The sequence below is a fragment of the Amblyomma mixtum genome, chromosome 8 (genome assembly GCF_055824585.1).
Source record: "Amblyomma mixtum isolate Tamu chromosome 8, ASM5582458v1, whole genome shotgun sequence".
In the NCBI taxonomy this organism is placed as follows: domain Eukaryota; kingdom Metazoa; phylum Arthropoda; class Arachnida; order Ixodida; family Ixodidae; genus Amblyomma; species Amblyomma mixtum.
In genome coordinates this window covers 59,596,597-59,614,544 of record NC_143019.1, presented here as the reverse complement: position 1 = coordinate 59,614,544, position 17,948 = coordinate 59,596,597, and the positions used below count along the sequence as shown (strand labels likewise).

Sequence of the window (17,948 nt, the reverse complement as noted above, 5' to 3'; positions counted from 1 at the left end):
TGTGCGTCCGTCTGGCGCAAACATTTGCGCAGATTGTTGAACCGGAGTCTACGAAGTGTCAGTTTAAGGGCCGTGTCGCCGGTGCTATTAGTGTGTTATGCATCTAAGGACTTCGTTGTCACCTTCTTTGGCCATGGGGTCAGACTAGATGAAATAAAACATTTCTTATTATCGTATTTCACGTTATGGTGGAGGTTAGAGCACATAATTATGCCCGGACAGACGAGTCTTGCAGTTGCTATTATCACTTGACTTCAAGACTTGGTCTAGCAACGGGAGCGAGCTGTTAAACATCCGCGATAAGGTCATATTGAAAGATGTGTTTGAGCAAAAGCAAACAGGAAACACTTACCACTTGAGTACGACCGCCAGGAAAATTTTAGCCCCTCTTCACCGATTTACCGAACGCGCTAAGCCCCTTTTCTATTATTCTTTGTTTGGACCTCAATTCCTGGTACGCACACAGTCTAAAGAACTTGTGCTGTGAGTATAATGTTTAATTACCATTTGTTCTCGAAACGCGCGAAGTCACATGTACTGACCTCTGGGAATGTTATATAAAGCATGAGCCTAGGAGATACTCTTGCCCAGTGGGCGAAATCTTCGCTGATTATCACATCCGTGTCGCTGGACGGAATAGTGACTTACCGCTTAGAGCAAGTCAGGCCGGCCTTTGAACACAGATAAATCTAGCCACGTGAAACATGTCAATCAAAGATAACCTGATTTTTTGGACATCAACTCTGTAATTAAATACGGTGATACTTAGTAGCAGGCCCCGAATAACTCAGCGGGCCTCGTCCTTGATGATGAGTTATGGAAGTACTCCTGGAGTCATCGAGGTTTTTTAACTTTCTGGTCTCAAGACGGAAGGACAACGGCGCGTATTATAAGACATAAGCGCGTTGATTTCCGGCAGTTGAATGTGACGCACAAAGCGAAAAACCAAAGGCCTTCTATAGAACGACGTCAAAGTGGACGTCAAAGACCGGGAAACGTCGATGATATCAGCAGAGGATCAGATGAAAGGGTTAAGCTGGAACATTTACTAGTATAGGGCTGCCGCAGCTGGCACAAGACACAGCTCATTGTAGATCACTGTTTTTGTCTTTCAAAAAGGAGTTGACCTCAGCTTAAGAAAATTCTTGAGTTGTCTCATTGCCAGTATACCAGCGTACGCTTCGCTAAGTCCGGAAACCAATCGCTGGTTACAATCGCTTCCAAGCAGAATCGACATCACGGTGAAGCAAGTAATACTTGTCTTTGCCATACGTTTAGCTTCGCGTCATTGAACACGACAACCCTTTTCTTCTGGGACAAATTCAAAGCGCCGAAGTCGCACGTGTGCATGTCTGGAAGGAAACATTGACTAGCGACTCGCACATAGTCGATGCATGTGGCTGTGCTTGCTAACAGACTCCTCCCTTGTCTCGTGTTTCCCAAGTGGCTTGCGTGGCGATCGAATCCAAGATCTCGGCAACGGTCACTGCGCGCCCTGCATGTGCACACGCAGCGCGCACTCGTGGCCACAGATACAGGCAGTGCAGATGAGCTTGTACGTGAGGTTGGAACCGCGTCAAGTTGTCTTTCGCAACGCATCAGCAACGACAGGTGTGTCGAAACTGCACTGCCGCCCCGGACTTGTGCAATACGGCGCTCACGCTGAGTCGTCCCCAGCCTCGTTCTTAGTAGAGGGGCAAGGCCAACATGGGTTCTTAAGTCTGCAACGGACATGCCCGTTCCAACCGTGTCTAGCAAGGGACGCATATAATGACCCAGTGCACGCATTTCTTACAAATGGATGGAGGTACAGTATCAAGGTTTGGCGTTTCATACGCGCTTAGGCGCGCTGTCGCATCACTGTCAGGGCTCACATGACTTCCGCGACACTGTACTATCGGTGACAAAAGCTTGCGAAACGCGAGTTCTTGGAATAACGTTTATTGTAGCTTCACCTCGCCACACAGTCGCCTGATATTGTATTAAGGTGTTAAAGACTCAAATGCTCCTTCCTCTGGTAGTAATATCTGGCGACTGGGTAGCGAGGTGAAGTTACAATAAATGTTTTTTCCAAGAACTCGCGTCCCGCAAACTTTTGTAACCGATAGTACGTATCTTGTGCATCAACGGTATACCCCCCTGGGCACAACTGCACGGAGCACATTTCACTGTCGCAGCTGGCTTCCTTGTCTCATGCAGTCTTTCATGACAAGAAAGAGCCCACATCTTGCGTTACAGCTGACGCCGGTCTGTACAGTGGGTCTTCTGCAGGGCCCTATAGGGTATAAGAAATGCACTGACCTCGTGGACTGTTCGACTTTTTGTAAAGACTGCCATTAAAGCAGAGTCGCGGTGCTGTGAGACCGACACCATGGGCCGTATAGTACACGACCCAACACGCCCTGAAAGCATGCCCGAATCATTTGCATTTGCGAAATGGCTGCTCCCGCCTTCATGCTCCTGCTGCTGTTTCTGCCGCAAACAAAAAAAAAAGACGTATGGCAAAACATTGGTTGCTATAATTCGATCCTGTTCTTTATATTCTTGATCTCAGTTTGCTCACCGGCTATGGGAATTACAGATCGAAACAGCGCCTTTCTGTATCAGTCTGTGCTGTCCTGATTGGTTTGATACGGATCACTTCGACTTCAAGCCGCGTTGTGAGTTGTCCGCTGGCTACAATATATTTGAAAAAAAAAATGGAGAGCTTGGCTCCAGCAGTGTACATGTAGCCGGCTACGCAGTCCCTTGCTTCAATCAATCAATCAATCAATCAATCAATCAATCAATCAATCAATCAATCAATCAATCAATCAATCAATCAATCAATCAATCAATCAATCAATCAATCAATCAATCAATCAATCAATCAATCAATCAATCAATTATTTTACAGGAACAAATATAAAAGACACCAGGCGAAAAAGCTCTGACCAGCTTGAGAAGTTTCGGGGCCTTACGTGAAAAAAGCACAATCGCAGCGGCGGGAGTAACACACAGAAAAGTGATAATACAACCAGAAAAATCGATAGGCACATAAGTTCAAGATGTTCGCAGAGATCAACAATGACGGCACCGCTCTTCCCAGTGTTCTTCTGGTCGTGGTCCTCGCAAACGATATCTGGCGCTTCGGTCCCTCGTGTGAGGCCAGCCTTTTAGTGAGGCACCCTCTTCTGTGCAGTGGCGTTTGTAGTCAAGAGGGACTTCGTGTTCGCAGGCTACGGCCACCTGGCCCCGTCGACGGCGTGGGGCCGCGTGTTCTGCGTGCTGTACGCCGTGGTGGGCGTGCCCATGACGGGCATCCTGCTAGCGGGCATCGGGGACCACTTTGCGCGCGGCATGGTGCGCGGCCTCAAGCGTGCCAGGGGACACCGGGCACCCCGTCTCGCCCTGGCCGCCAACCTCTGCACATTCCTGCTGCCATGGCTGCTCGTCTTCCTGCTGCTGCCGGCCGCTGTGTTCATGTTCACCGAAGATTGGTCCTACCTGGAGGGCCTCTACTACTGCTTTATCACGCTCGCCACCATAGGCTTCGGGGACTACGTCGCCGGTGAGTGTACCCTTCCTTTGTGCCTCTTCCGACGGGCTCTGTCCATCTGTCTGCATGCATTTGTTATTTGCCTCGCTTTACGACTGGAGATCTTAGAGCACCCTTGTGGGCACTTTGCTGTGTTTCTTTCACTGAGGTGACACACCTCTTGTGGTTTCTATATTCCACCACAGAGCGTAATGCGACACTGTAGCATCCCGACTCATTGTATGAACAAAGATCACCGAATGTTCACAAGTCCGTTGGCGCAGAATGAGATTTAAACAGCAACAAAAAGTCAAATATCCCGAAACGTGCAGCCAGCGCTAGGCTGGTGGTTCCCATGGGCCTTCGGGGACGCCAGTAATGGAGAGAAGCACTGAGGTGCTCATTTAAAGACGACCGCAGCCTCGGGGAATGGTTTTTCAAGGCCGCTTTCAAAACCTCCTCCATGTCCTAGTGCTTCCGCTTTGAAGAAAAACATGTACCTGTTAACGCGATGCACCCACCAACAAACTGGCTGAAGGCCTTGCGAAGGACGCTTAACACCTCCGTTTGCACGTGTACGTTATTTTAGCTTTATTAAGACAGCCGGGTCCTGTCTACAGAGCAGGAGCTTTGCTTCTTCTGCATTTCAGCTTCCTCCCCCGCATATGCATCGTCCGTTGAGCCTCTGTTGACTCAGCTGAGATGCCCTCCAAAGCCATATGCGTGGTCGTAAACGAGGAGTTGAACATGGGAGGGGAGGTGGGGCAGCTAAGCCAAGTATGACAGGTTTCTTGGGGCAACCCCCGTTTCTTGCTGTTTTGCCGCAGACGCGACTGCCATGAGCAGCGAGCACAGCGAGTCCCGCTTGGGTGAGTTCATCTGCGTGCCGCGTGTGACGCGGCCGTCCAAAGTGCGGCGGTGGCGGCGGCCAGCGATTGATGTCTTGGCTGCCTGTCTAACAAAACAACGCGCGGCGCAGACTCACGCATGCACTCATGGACGTAGACAGGCCCGGCTGTGTCCGGTTTCAGGCTGAGGGAGGAAGGGTTTGTGCGCGTAGAGGAGTGCACACGCAAGCAGAGGCTGGGATGGAGGTGCGTCCCTGGCTCAATTCCAGAGGGTCCAGAATAGGACGCTGCCGATTACGTGTCCCCTAGGGCTCGGAAGAACGAGAGAAGACTCCATTGGCAACAAACGCGGACGAAGACGACGACGACGGGTCGGTCTCTTTGTGACCCAGCCGGTTCCTGCCTCCGTGCGTTTTGTGCGAGAGTGAGAGACGGAGAGGGTGTACTGAGTATAGATGGAGGAGCGCCACTCAAGGAGCTGATCGTTGAGGAGAGACCTTGCCCCAAATAGAAATCTGCATCGCCATTTCGGGTCTTGCAGATTCTATAAATGGCAGAGATGGCACTTTCATTGCTTCGACGCTGAGCCTCTTGTTCTCAAGATATCCGCCAGCACTGCTCTTGACATAGTGACGAAGAGCGTCACGCCGTAACCATTGATGTACCATGGGATTTCCCTTTTCCAGGGAATTTGAGGAGTAATTAAAATTTGGCGAAAAAGAAATTTTTACGAAATTCCGGCGAAATTTAAAAACCGAAATGGTCTTACTTTTTTATTTATTTATTTATTACAAATACCTCAAGGGCCCTCGGGTGAGGGCTTTACATGAGGGGTGGGCTAACACCCTGGTGTTAATAACAGATTTTTTCGATGGCTTTCTTGAAATGGTCCGGGTTTGTATGAAGGATGGTACTTGTGGGAAGACTGTTCCAGTCACGCGCTGTTTGGATGAAGAAGGAATGAAGATGGGTCACGGTGCGAGCAGGGGGTGGGTAAACGGCATTTTGGTGGCTTGTGCGGGCTGAAAGACGATGAGCAGGCTGAATAGGACAGTGGGAAGAAAAGTTATGATACATTTTGTGGTACAAGCACAGCCTTGCAAACTGACGGAGTTTTCAGGCGCTGCGGGGAAAGAAGGCCTAAAGTAGATAACTGTGGGTCCATTTGGTTGAAATTGCGATTGCAGCATTGCACACAACTGGACATAACGAGAAAGGGAACTTGCTTTAATACGTCTGGAAGAAAGCCTTGATCTTTTGGTTCGCAAGTGAACTTTTCGTGAAAGTTCTTTAATAAATGTTACTGCCGACCAGATGTTGAAGGGTGCTCTTGATTTAGTTAGCATTCAACTGTGACCACAACCGCACGCGCATGCCAGATGGGCTGATGCCTGCCGGGTCAGTATATTTGGACAGGCCGTTTCTAAGAACAGCTTTTCATATCTGTCCAAATGGAGAATACATTACATAAACGAATACTTACATAAGTGGTCTCGCATGCATCGGCTAAAACTGTTGAGTGCAACGGCCTGCCCTTGATGTCCTTTCATGCCTTATGCCCAAGTCATCTTTGTAGCCCTTCAGCCTTCGAAAGTAGCCGTGCTGTGCACAGACAAGGCTGTATTTAAGTTCCGTCGTAGCTGCGGTTGTGATCTTACAAAATATCAGGGCATAGCCGTGCAGAGTTTTGGTGATTCTGGAGCTGCAAACAATGTACGAATAGCCCAGTTGTTCAAGATGTGGTCACCATTAAAATGCCGAAAGGCGAAGCCTTTAAAGTTTTCTTAGAACGAAACCTCGAATACCGGTTGCACGTTCTCGACATGGTCTTTGTTGGACATAAAAAGTGCACTGTGGACGATGTGATAAATGTCAGAGCATAAAGTCAGCTCGCACGTTTCATTTGGCATGTTTTGTTTTAGTTTCTAAGGCTGCGTAACGCAAACGAGCTCACCTTAACTTTATGTTATCGGCCCAGAACGCAAACTAAAAAGCAGTCCTCAATGTTCCTTGCTGATGCAAAGTATTCTCCTTGGCATTCTATAAAGTAAAATGTAGGCCAAGATTGCGTCCATATCCCCTGTGCCTTTCTGCGTGCAGACTGAGTTCTCTTATGAGCACCAAAGCACGGATTCTTCTAGCTTTAAGCCCCGCCGCGGTGGCTCAGTGGTTACGACGCTCGGCTGCTGACACGAAAGTGCGGGTTCGATCCCGGCCGCGGCGGCTGAATTTCGATCATGGCGAAATTCTAGAGGCCCGTGTGCTGCGCGATGTCAGTGCACGTTAAAGAACCCCTGGTGGTCGAAATTTCCCGAGCCCTCCACTACGGCGTCCCTCATAGCCTGAGTCGCTTTGGGACGTTAAAGCACAATAAACCAATCTTCTAGCTTTAAGTGGCGGCGAAGCTTGCGCATCATATAATTTAATGTTATTGTGGCAATAGCTGTGTAGCGGGTCATCGCCGCCATCGCCGTTGTAGTGTGTTGAAAGTGAAAACGCATGAAGCCTCCCGTATTCATGTCTTGTCTAATAAGGATTATTATTCATGTTTGCTGGCGAGCTGACATTCTCAAAAGCAGGCTTCGTGTGGCCGCGGGATGCTTGGGGTGAGTAGTCTCATGAGATGTGATTAAGGGCCGTCACCTATGTCGGGAAATATATTTGTAACTGCTCAATAATATCAGAAATTTCTTGCAGACACAGCCCGTGCAGCGTGAACACGCTTAAAAAGATAGAGCAGCAACATTTTAGCGTTCGCTTCCTTATGATTCAGTGCTACCAAGTAGGGCGACATAGCACGTCAATGCCCATTATTTGAGCACAAGATGCAACACGCTCCCAAAGATGAGACCACCGCCTTTCACCTACATCCCCATGTCTTGCATCGCTACCGATGCTAGCGCCAGCACACTTTCGTGGCATCGGAGAGAAGTGAAAGACTCCTATACCCACGCGCCGAAGCTGCGAGCCAGTTTGAAAACTCATGCGCCGGTCGGTGCTCTCGCTAGCACTTCGAGTGCATGCATGCTGCCGACGGGGGTCATCGCACCCTACCCAGATCCAGGTGCGACGCTTAAAAAGGACCGCCAATGTTTCTGTTCTGCAGACTGCACCACCTAGAGAAACAGCGACGTTACTCAGCATCCTTGAGGGTCTCCGCCGCAGACATTTGCGCAACGTCCTCTCTTTCACCTTCACTTCCCGTCCTTCCTTTAAGTAGACGTCGCCATCGTCCATAGCCGTCAGTTCGGAGGCAAATTTATGGGCCCGCAGCCCACCTCTTCTGCGAGCGGCGACCGGCTCTCTTCCGTGCCCTGTCAGGGTCTATTAACACGGCATATATCACCGCCATGACTGCGGCGAATTGCTTGGGGGGCTCCAGCGCTTTTAGCTTCCCTTCGTTCCGGCCATCACGAGACAAGCCCCCAGCTAATGGTTTGCGATGAAAGTAGTAATAATCTGCCGTTTTCTGCTGCGCAGCATGTGCGAAAGAGATTGCGCGACTCTGGAAGTGATCGCTCAGTCCAAAAGGAACTGGCGACGTGCTGCTCCGCAAATTGGTTTCAGGGGTATTTTTTGCTCTGACAAACCACGTGAGGGTGTTTTAAGCCCACCGGAATAGTTTTCCAGGAGCCGCACGACGACACCAGTCAAACTGACAGCCAGGCAAAAGTGCGAAATGTCATACGTAAATAGCTGAAAGAGGTACGAGAATCGCAGTGCCGGCTCACCTTTCATGCGACTAAGCAGTGAAGCATTCAGTCCGAAAAACATGGCAAGGGTAATGTAGAGTCGTTTTGCACGAGTGCAACGACACGACATGGTCTCGATCTATTTGCATCACGTGGCCGGTCAGTTCGATCCTTTTCGGAGTTTTGTCAGCTTGCGTTGATTGGTTGAGAGCAGACGAGCCGGATGGTGGTGGTGGTTACTATGAAATATTCTGGGGAGAGGATACTGGTCCCGGCGTATGTTGGCCAGTTAGTGGCATCATTCTTGGTCACAGTGGCCGAAGCGCAAGTAGGGAGGAGATATTCCAGCATCTCCTCTTGGGAGCGAAGCTCTCTTACATATGCAATACCGCAACCAAAGAAAAGGTTACAGACTCGTCGTGTGGAAACAACTTTTATGAATTGCAGCCGAAGTGGCAAGAAACTCAGAGACAGTGGGAAGCACGAAACAAAGGGAACAAGGGTTGAGGCAGGAGCCTCATTGTGTTTAGCCAACGTTTTCACAAGAGGAGTTGTCTCCGTCCGGGCAAAGTGGTCATCATTGGCCGAGGTTAAATAGGGTCTTCACTCTGGGGAGGAAGGCCCGGTGAGGGGAGGAGACAGCGGATTGCGACTGTCGGAAGCCAATGTGTTGAACCGAGTCTAATGAAGCCAGGCGATACTATCGATATCGGACCGCCCAACTTTGTGTTTGAAAAAGTGGTGAATTTTGCGGTTGTTCGAGAAAGTTGAAGGTATATCGACACAGGGACTTCAGTAGTGATGCATGGTCGCTTTACACAGTATCAATAGCTGGACACGAAAAGTTATGAACGTTTGATCTTCTATTCTGAAAAATTTTCTCACCTATGTGATTGTCCAGAAGACGAGCTCTAGGAAACTACGACAGACAGAGACGCAAGCCTAAAATGAAGTTAATACGAAATGGCCATGCTAGACACAAGCCGCCAGACAATGCCTCAGGAAATCTAGTACCGGTATCCTGCACCCATCGCAGGCTTCTGCTGGTGCGCCCTGGTATGAGCGGCTGTACAGAAACCAAATACAAGCTCTCTAAGACCTCTGTCAGGCTGCTTCGCAGGAAGGCTTCCTGCTGTTCTATCTAGAGAGCAGTAGCTGATGGATTTATTTGCTCATTTGCTCAAATGCCTCTCCTATCCCCCTCATATTAACCCGTTCCTGTGCCAGCTACGGCCACCTTATCCTCTCAAACTTCCCTATCTCGTCCTCCCACCTCTGTCACCCCATGCTTCATTTGTCCTCACTAAGAACCAGTTTCTTTACCCTAAGGAACCATCGCGTGATACCCTAATGAAAATCAAGAGGAAATAGACTTGAGTGGGACATGTAACGCGTAGTGTAGAAAACCGCGGTGGTCTTTTGGGGTAAACGAGTGGATTCTAATGGAAAGCAAACATAGGATTTGGACAGACTACGGTGGGGAGATCAGATTTAGGGTTATCTGCTGGGACAGCTTCACCGTTATTGGTGAAGGAAGACGCTTAACGACAGATCACTGAACGAGGCCTTTGTCCTCCAGTGGTTGCTGTCCGTGCTATGATTATGCTCTTGATGACGAGTCAGGGTCACCGGTCAGAAAGACATGATGCCTCGCTAATTGGTCTTTTCGTTGTGATGTATAGCATGGCGTGCACGAGACGCAAGCCACGAAATGAAGAGGATGACACACGACCTCTTGTGCGTCGTACTCTTTGTCTCGTGGTCGTTGTTTTGGACTCGCCATGCAGTTCCAGTCACCGCGCGGTCCGTCGCTGTTGTCCTGTACGGAGACACGTCGGTCTCTTCGAAAGAAGGCCCCGTATATTATTATTTACAGCCCGTACACCAACTGCTGCCAACACACCGGAGGCGCACCTTGCCAAGACACAGGCGACGAACATGCATACGCAAACAAGGTCCTTCGGGAGCGCCGGCCTTGCCTACCGGCAAACGTGGCACTGTGACAGCGGACACTGCGGGCGAGAGATGAACGGTAGGGGAAGGGCTTGTAGAAAAAGTGCCGACCGAATGGGAGGACACACCGCCAACAGACCCTGCTCTGCACTGGTGTCGGTCGAGGCCAGCGTCGTCGCTGAGTCACCCGAAAAGCGAGACGACCGCGGGCTTAGTGTACGTCTTGTCGTGTGGTTGTTGTTGTTCCTTTCCTAAATACCCCACGTCTGCTCCCTACTCCCGCCGCTTTTATAAGAGTGCACCGCTCGAGGCCGATTAGGCGTGACTAAAATTACACCACCGGAAGTGCGTCACTGCCTCCTTCCCCCGGCTGCTCGGGTGAAGGGAGCACTGAAGCAAGGAAGCAGGGGTGTGAGCGTAACAGACAGCCGGCGCATCCTCTTCCTCTTCTGGCTGGAACCACTGCGGCTTCCCGTCTGCATTTCCGGGTATTTTGCGACTCGAGGTCAGAGTGGATGCGGCTCTCCTCACAACCGACTCGAACTCTGTTTTGATCCGGGCGGCGCCCGTGCAGATTCGGCCCAGGGACAGCGTTTAGCGCTGAAGCGCCGTCACTCCCAGTGACATGGGATGAGGAGGTGGAGGAACAGCCAGGTTAACGTATGAAGGCAACAACCGGCGCCAAAACACTCGTTTCAAGCCTTCCGTCTGTTTCCTTTTCCTGGCTTTTTCTTTTCTTTTCTCACTTCCGTGTGTAGTCTGGAGCAGTGCAGTTGAGTCGGAGGCGTGCGCCTAACAAAGTTTGGTGACAACCTTTCCGGAAGCGGCACCAGCGGTGACCTGTCGCAACAGTAATTCAATGCGCCGCACTATGCACGTAAAAGAGCAGCCGATCGTTTTGAACTCAGAAATGATTACGGGCGAGACTTCACTTTCACGGTAGAGCTCCCGTAATCCGGAAAAGGCGCCTCGATTAAACTGTCCACTGCCCTTAAACGCAAACTGAACTAGGCTATAGATTTCGCACGCGTACGCCTCAAGGGAGTTGTGGCAGAGAAACGATGAAGGGAGATTTTACTTCTGGAACAGTCCGCGGCAGGCTCTGAAAGGCGGGTCCTTGAGACTAAAGCGGTATCAAAACGGGCAATAGAATCCGTCCCTAAGTGATGCATACTAACCTCACAACCGCATCATTAATCACAATTATCGACGGTCGCTGAATTGGCGCATGTGCTGGTCGTTTCCTTTCTTAGCGAAGGCTTTCGCTCTTCTCTGCTACGCTGCAATCGAACCCCCGGGCCTTCACCAAAGTTGTTGATATGCGTGGACTCACCAGAACGCGAAGAACGATCGCAAACACTGGCAATTAGCGACAAGCGCTATTAGAGCGGTCGCCCTTCTTTGTATGCATCGGAGGAGCTATACGCGCCCAAAGTAAGCGTCCTTGCAACGGTCCAAAGGTTGATCTGTAGCCAGGCGAGCCGCCTTGGAAGCGTGCCAGGCGAACGACGAGACGGATGATAATGTAAGGCGACGTGAGACCCTCCCTGCAAAAACGAAACAGCTCTAAATAAAAAAGAAAATAGGACGACGTGTGTGCGGTACAGCGCGCGCCCGAGACGTTCTGACTGAACGTCGCATTCATAGCCGCCAAAATGTGTAATGCCCTCTCCTGGCCACGTGCTCTCCGTGAGTAACCAGAGCTTATATAGTTCCAAGGTTTAACTCGCCTGTGACATAATCAGTGGCGACATAATTGCGTAGTTAGAAACCATGCCTTTGCGCGCCCTATGAATATAGGCTGGTACAGAAGCAGCCGTAAACTCTAAGAAAGTTTCCTTACTCTATACTGTTTGAATGTACACTACTCAGTCTTACTATCAGCTTTTACTCCCTTTTAAAGAGCACCCTTATGTTCTCAAAACCCTTGAACAATTTTTTTTACTCCATCAGAGACCAAAACTTTCCAAGTACTTACTCAAAAATAGTATACCCTTACGCTCTCAGAACTCTCTCGAATTTTTGCTGTCTCAGAGACCAAAGTATACTCTCAGTTTTTGCTACCGTATGCTCTCCTGATGTTCCCCCATGTCAACATGTCCAGTATTACTAAATACTCTTTCAAAAGGGCACGCTTAAAAGCATAAAACTCTCAAATTTTCTTTACTATACTGTCCTCGCCTACCACGCCCAGTCTTACTAAAAAGATCGGCTGCGTAGCGGAATGATATAAAACGGCACCAGCCAATTAAGGCCCGCAAGAACGGCTCCTGATTGGCCAGTAATCGCCTTACTTCATCCAATCACGAAAGCTAACGACACAGTGGCCAGTGTATCTGGCAACCACAGTCTGTTGTCCACTTCCTTGCGAATTTGGACCGCAGTAACCTGACGCTAGCCGTACCTCCAACAGCGCTGCATGGTTTTTGCGCGAGCCATGACACCAAGGGCAGCCGCCAAATCTACAAGCGGCCGGGCCCGATCAGTCAAGCCCAAACAGCGGTTGCGCCAACACGGCTATATACTGCACCTTCCGACGTAGTGAAAACCAGAGGTCGCCACTGCGGGCGGGGCAAGAGGCCCCGCACTTGTAGGTGATAGGCCTTGGTCCTTTCTCCAAGCTTTCCATCAAGAAGAAGGAAGGCGCACCTTTTATTTTGGTTCTTCCCCTTCTTGTTAGCGCAGTGGCTTTTAGCGAGCGGCCAACACTCGAAAACACGTGTTTCACGCCTGCTCCGCGTCAGCACGAGCACCGTAAGGCTTAGAAGAGAGAGAGGAAGAAGGGGAAGGAGCCAGAAAACACCGATTCGTCTAGAAGTGACGCGTCCGAGGACATCGCTACGGTGTGCGTATACAAGGGCGGGTTGCAAACACGATTCCGGTCGACACACTCTGTAAATGCACGCAAACAGCAGAAGGCGTCGCGCTGGCAGTCAGTTTGGGGAATGGCAGAGAGTACTGGCTGGAGTTGTGCACGGGTATACATTTCACTGCTTGCAGCTTATACTCCACGTTCTCCTGCACCCCAGTCCGTCGCCGTGAACACGAGCCTATTTGCGAAGCCTATTTTTGTCAGTGGCGAATCCAGACCTTCACTCTGATAGAAAGGAGGGGGGGGGGGGGGAGGGGGGGGGGAGTGCGTGTGGAAGAGGGTGGAGTGGGTGTTGTGGTGTAGAGCTAAATACATGCCCTTGCTTTGTGCTCTGGAGTGCACCCAAATGTGCACTTTGTACGCTGCCATTCTGAAGACTCCGTTCGTCTCGGTACCCCGAGCATGTATACATATGTTGGCCACACCGAGGTTTTAAAGAATGGAGGTAGAGATATCCTTGCGGTGATGGGGGGGGGGGGGGGGGAAGAAGTCTGTTCAAAAGCCCCACCCCCTTCCCCCACTGATTCACTGTATCTTGATGCATTTTGAGTTACTCAACTGAGTTTACATGTTTCCCCCTTCTCAAGATAGATACCTGAGCCATACATGTTCTCCTGAAACAGTAAGAATTGCTGCGGACTTTTACTAGTGAGATTCTGAAGTTTTAGCGCATTTCAACTGATATGAACATTTGAAGGCCTTAAGCACGTCGTCGGCCCAGCTACACCGTGTAGAGAAACAGGCTCCAGTACTACGAAGGTTTCTTCTGCTGGAAGGGGCAATGCAGTCCACATTGCACCTGATTTATGTACCACCATCATCTCTGTCGTCAGCCTAATTAAGTCCGCTGCTGGAAAAATGCCCCTGTTTATGCTCTCCAGCTCTCCCTTCCTTTCGACAGCGATGTTCATACTATATATGACAGCATGCTCGAATGTCAATCCGGAGACTTCTCCGGGAACATCTTGCCTGGCGCTCCACTGGCGAACGTATGCGACTGTTTTTAACCCCGTAGAGTACAGTTTACATAACTGAAAAGCTGATGGGAGCAGCCTAGACTGCATAAAGCAATGTTATTTTCGCAAAAACGTGCGACTGTTAGTGCTACGCAGTTCATAGAACGTTGCACGTCTGCCAAGAGGCTCAGCGCGAGTCTTCGCTACAACGCCGCGAACCCCGAAGTTTTAACGCAGCAGCGCTAAGGCTCCAGTTGAGCCGAAAATCTGGCGTCGTCGGCATTGTGAGCGGTAAATAGGATAAATAGGGTGGCGCAGGGTAGCCCATATGGCTATCCCAGGAGAAGCAGTCTAGAGGGGCTACCTAGGTCACGTGACCTTGTGGCGTCATCACAACCTGCCCATTGGATTATGAGCAAACTAACCACCCTCGCAGGCGACATTGAAATTAATGATTGATCGCGAGAGCTTGCTCGGGAAGAGCAGCTTAAGTTGCGCAAGACTCAGCAGTGGCAGCACCCGCCATCGCAGGCCAGTGGCGCATCTCTTAACCACTGCACCATTGCGCAAGGAGTGGTATGAGGGCCTATGAATGACCACGCATCTATGAATGCAAAGTTGAGAATGACCAATTCCGCATATATTTACATTAACTCATTAACTCTATCTCGTCATACACTTAAGGCAGAACTTAAGTGTCCGTTCCATTTTTTTCTTGAAAGTTTTCATTTCAAGAGGCACTGACCGAAAAATAAAGCCCAGAGCGATTTACCACTTATAGCGTAACTGTTCGAAGAAAGCGCCAAATCCTACTGTCATTATTTTCCCTGGAGCATTGGCGTGTTCTACCTCTTGCTGCTTGACGGCCAGTTTCTGCATCGGATACTTCCTGGAACATGCAGGAGGTGGCGCTGCAAAGATGCGAAGAGCATGTTCATCTGTGTCATGGACGCATTAAAATGTGTTGTCAAACCGTACGTCGGTTGTACGAGGCACCCTGCTGCAAAAAAGGCTTAGGCCTCTATAGTACAAAGGTCTCGCCAGAATTCGCATTACTGTAAAGTAGCCTTGCCTAAAGACCAAGGTGAAAGAATGCTGCACTTATACCTGCGCAAGTATTAAGTAGCGTATTGGAGAGCAGCTTCTGGTATGCTTTAAACTTCCGCGTCCATTGAGAATCATGTACACTACTTGCGCAGGCAAACAGCGACAAGCCTGTCTGGTCCTGGAACTCTCCAGAACACTGTGCGGCGTTCTTCCGTCAATGACACCGGCATCTAGTCTTTCGGCATCCTGTACAGAAGAACCTTTAAATCATTTCACAGCAATTCCACTCGGTATTCGCAGCAGAGCTACCGGCTTTTCTCGGGCCACATTCCTCGCCGACATTGAGTCGCGAATGTTAATGATCCCCTAACCTGGGGCGCTTATACGGCGGGCGTATTCATCTTGGCACTGTTCCTGCAGAGTGCGCGGACAATTTACACAAGGCTCCTCTCAAGGACGAGCCACTTAAGTAAGCTCCGCGACATGTAATCCCGCGATCTTCTTTCTGGCGGAGAGCTTTGCAAGTGCCTGTTGCCAAACTCGTGGCCGTATATACACCCTGCACCTGCGTCGGCTACCACAGTCTCCAGATTGCGCGCCAGCTGCTTTCCTCGAGCGTAACTCTCTGCTCGGCATAAGAAGTAGCGGTGACCCTGAATCTAGCAGAAGCGTGAGCTCTGAGAACGGTTGGCGATTCGGCGTATTTATGCTTATTTGCCGTTGGAGCTATAGGTGATACTTAGCTTCTTCATCGGCACCACCCAAAGACTACGATAAAGTTTCATTGCGGGCAAGTGCTCGGAATAAGTACGCGAAGAAGAGGAATGTCGGTTGCTCACATATAATACCCGGTATTATAGGCTTGTTAAGCGGTTACAACACCTTTCGCCGAACTTTCGACACTTCATCCGTCTGCCACCTTTTAAGCACAATCGTCGTCATCGTGTACGTGAACAACCGCCTTTCATTTGTCACAAAGTTGACAAACGAGCTCATTGTTTGTAATCCAATGCCCAATTAGGCTACATGGCCGTGCGCATCTCGTGGTTGGATTCCGTAATCGTATAGTACATTCTGGTGTTAAGGCTATCTGTGCAGTGTGTCGAACATGTACAGTTTGCAGAGCGACGCAGAAGATGCGGTGAAACCGCATACAGTCACCATAGCGGATGTAGTACTGTACCGTAAAGAGGCAGAGAGTCTAATTCTACAGAAATTTATCAGCACATTTACCTAGGATATATACGCCGCTTTTAAATAAGACTCTAATCGTTGACCAGGTGGTCAGTGTTTTCCTGGTATGATTTAGCCAGAGGTCATACGATCTTTGGTCACATGAGCCACATGGATGGATAGATTGATTTCATCGGCGTCACCTTTGAACCGGGCTCTGGCTGAAGCCACTCTGACTAGTCGACCGAAGTATCGAATTAGCTATAATGTTTATGTCCAGGTCGCGTATAACATGACAAGAAAAATCTCTACCAAACTATCCTGAATAATCGTTGCGTCACTTCAAGATTCAAGTGGCGGGGCAAGGTCTGTAAGGTCTCCCTGTCTTTTTTATGAAACAGAAACCTTGATGCAGAGCTCCGCAAGTTGTTAATTATTGCAAAAATAAAAGAACAAGCCATAACGCTGATTTGTAGGCAATTACTACGGCGGGACAGGGAAAATAAAAAAAAGGACAGAGAATTTTTGCTAAATTCTAAAACACGCGGAAGCAAAACTGCGTGAAGGTTTGCTTGTCTTATTACTTTCCTGTTGGCTTGCTAATGTTGGCTTATCATGCTGTTTTTCATATCGTACTGTCATTGTGTACGCATGTTTTTATCGAAACGAAGCGCATGTGTGCGATGACTGCTGTTTATTTACTGATGAATGACGTCATCACGATTTTAGCGCCGCGTTGTGGGCGGGAGTATCGGCCAAGCTGGAGCGCTAGGAGTGTAAACGATGTTGTGCGGCTTGTTGCCGCTGTAAAGGTAATGGCGGCACCGTCGGCAGTGATGGCACAAACCCAAACATCGCAAGTTCTTTCTCGGGGTTTACCCATCGGAATAGTGCGTTCGTACTAATAAAAATATGCGCTCGTGTGCGCCAGAGTTCAAAGGGCATAAGTTGGTTTACAGGCAGTACTCAAAGCCACCGACGGCGCCTTGATTGCGCGCACGTCTCTCCCGTGCGCCGCCATTGCAGAGTGCCTGGCATTCCAGAGCCGCCAGCCGGACGGGCCGTCGCCGAGGCGATGGCTGGCTTCCAGCTTATTTCGGCGCGACGAATCTCGCCAGCCTGTCTGCCTTCCCTCCCCTCTGGGTCGGCATTGTCTTCGGGGGTGCCAGCGAAAAGTGCGTCTCATCCAACGCGCCTGTGTCGCAGTCGCCGGCCACGTCTTGTTTGTGACAAGGCGGCGGCCTTTGGGGACCTTTAAATGAGGCACGCACACAGAGCCACACGGTACCGGAATTAACCGGGCATGAGGAGGAGGCGCAGGTCTTATCGCAAAGGGCAGCACCGGTCCCTGTTCCCGTGTGTGCCAATCGGCTTTCACCGGGAACACACGTGAGGCGTGTCTCAACGCCTTCCAGGTCCCAAGGCGGCGACGTCAAAGGTGTTCCATCTTGTTGCGGCCGCGGCATAGTTTCAGGCGCTACGCTGTCCTCTAGTAAGCTGTCCTCTAGCACCCCGTTCCTTCCACTCTTCCTTTTTACTCCTTTCTGTTCAGAGTGTAGATAGGACTCCCTAACTTTATCCCTTTTTTGGCGAAGTAATGACAAGTGCAACTGCACCGTGCCCTTGTACTTACCTCATGACTGCATCCGAAGAGTTTCTCAGTACTGCCTAGAGGGAAAGATGGCGGCGCTGCGCTTCATCCGCCATGGAGCAGCGCGAGAATGCCGGGAAGATGACGCTTAGTACTTGGCACGGCTATTGTTGGGTATAAAACGTGGATTCAACCGTAACAGTGTGAATGTTCTCGAGGCGAACCTCGAGGAAATGGTGTTAAAGTTCCAGCCTAACACGGAACATTCACTTCAGTTAAATTTATTGAAGAAGTGAAAA

The 17,948-nt window shown here is 50.0% G+C and overlaps 1 protein-coding gene across 2 annotated transcripts in view; it reads left to right on the top strand.

Annotated features, from left to right (window-relative positions):
* LOC149332609 (potassium channel subfamily K member 1-like) overlaps positions 1–17,948 on the top strand; it is a 103,567-nt gene that overhangs the window by 61,366 nt on the left and 24,253 nt on the right. For both annotated transcript variants that reach the window (XM_089558233.1, XM_089558232.1), the window contains one exon: positions 3,218–3,550. In XM_089558233.1, coding sequence (XP_089414359.1) covers positions 3,218–3,550 — 333 coding nt within the window. The remainder of the gene's footprint in view (positions 1–3,217; positions 3,551–17,948) is intronic.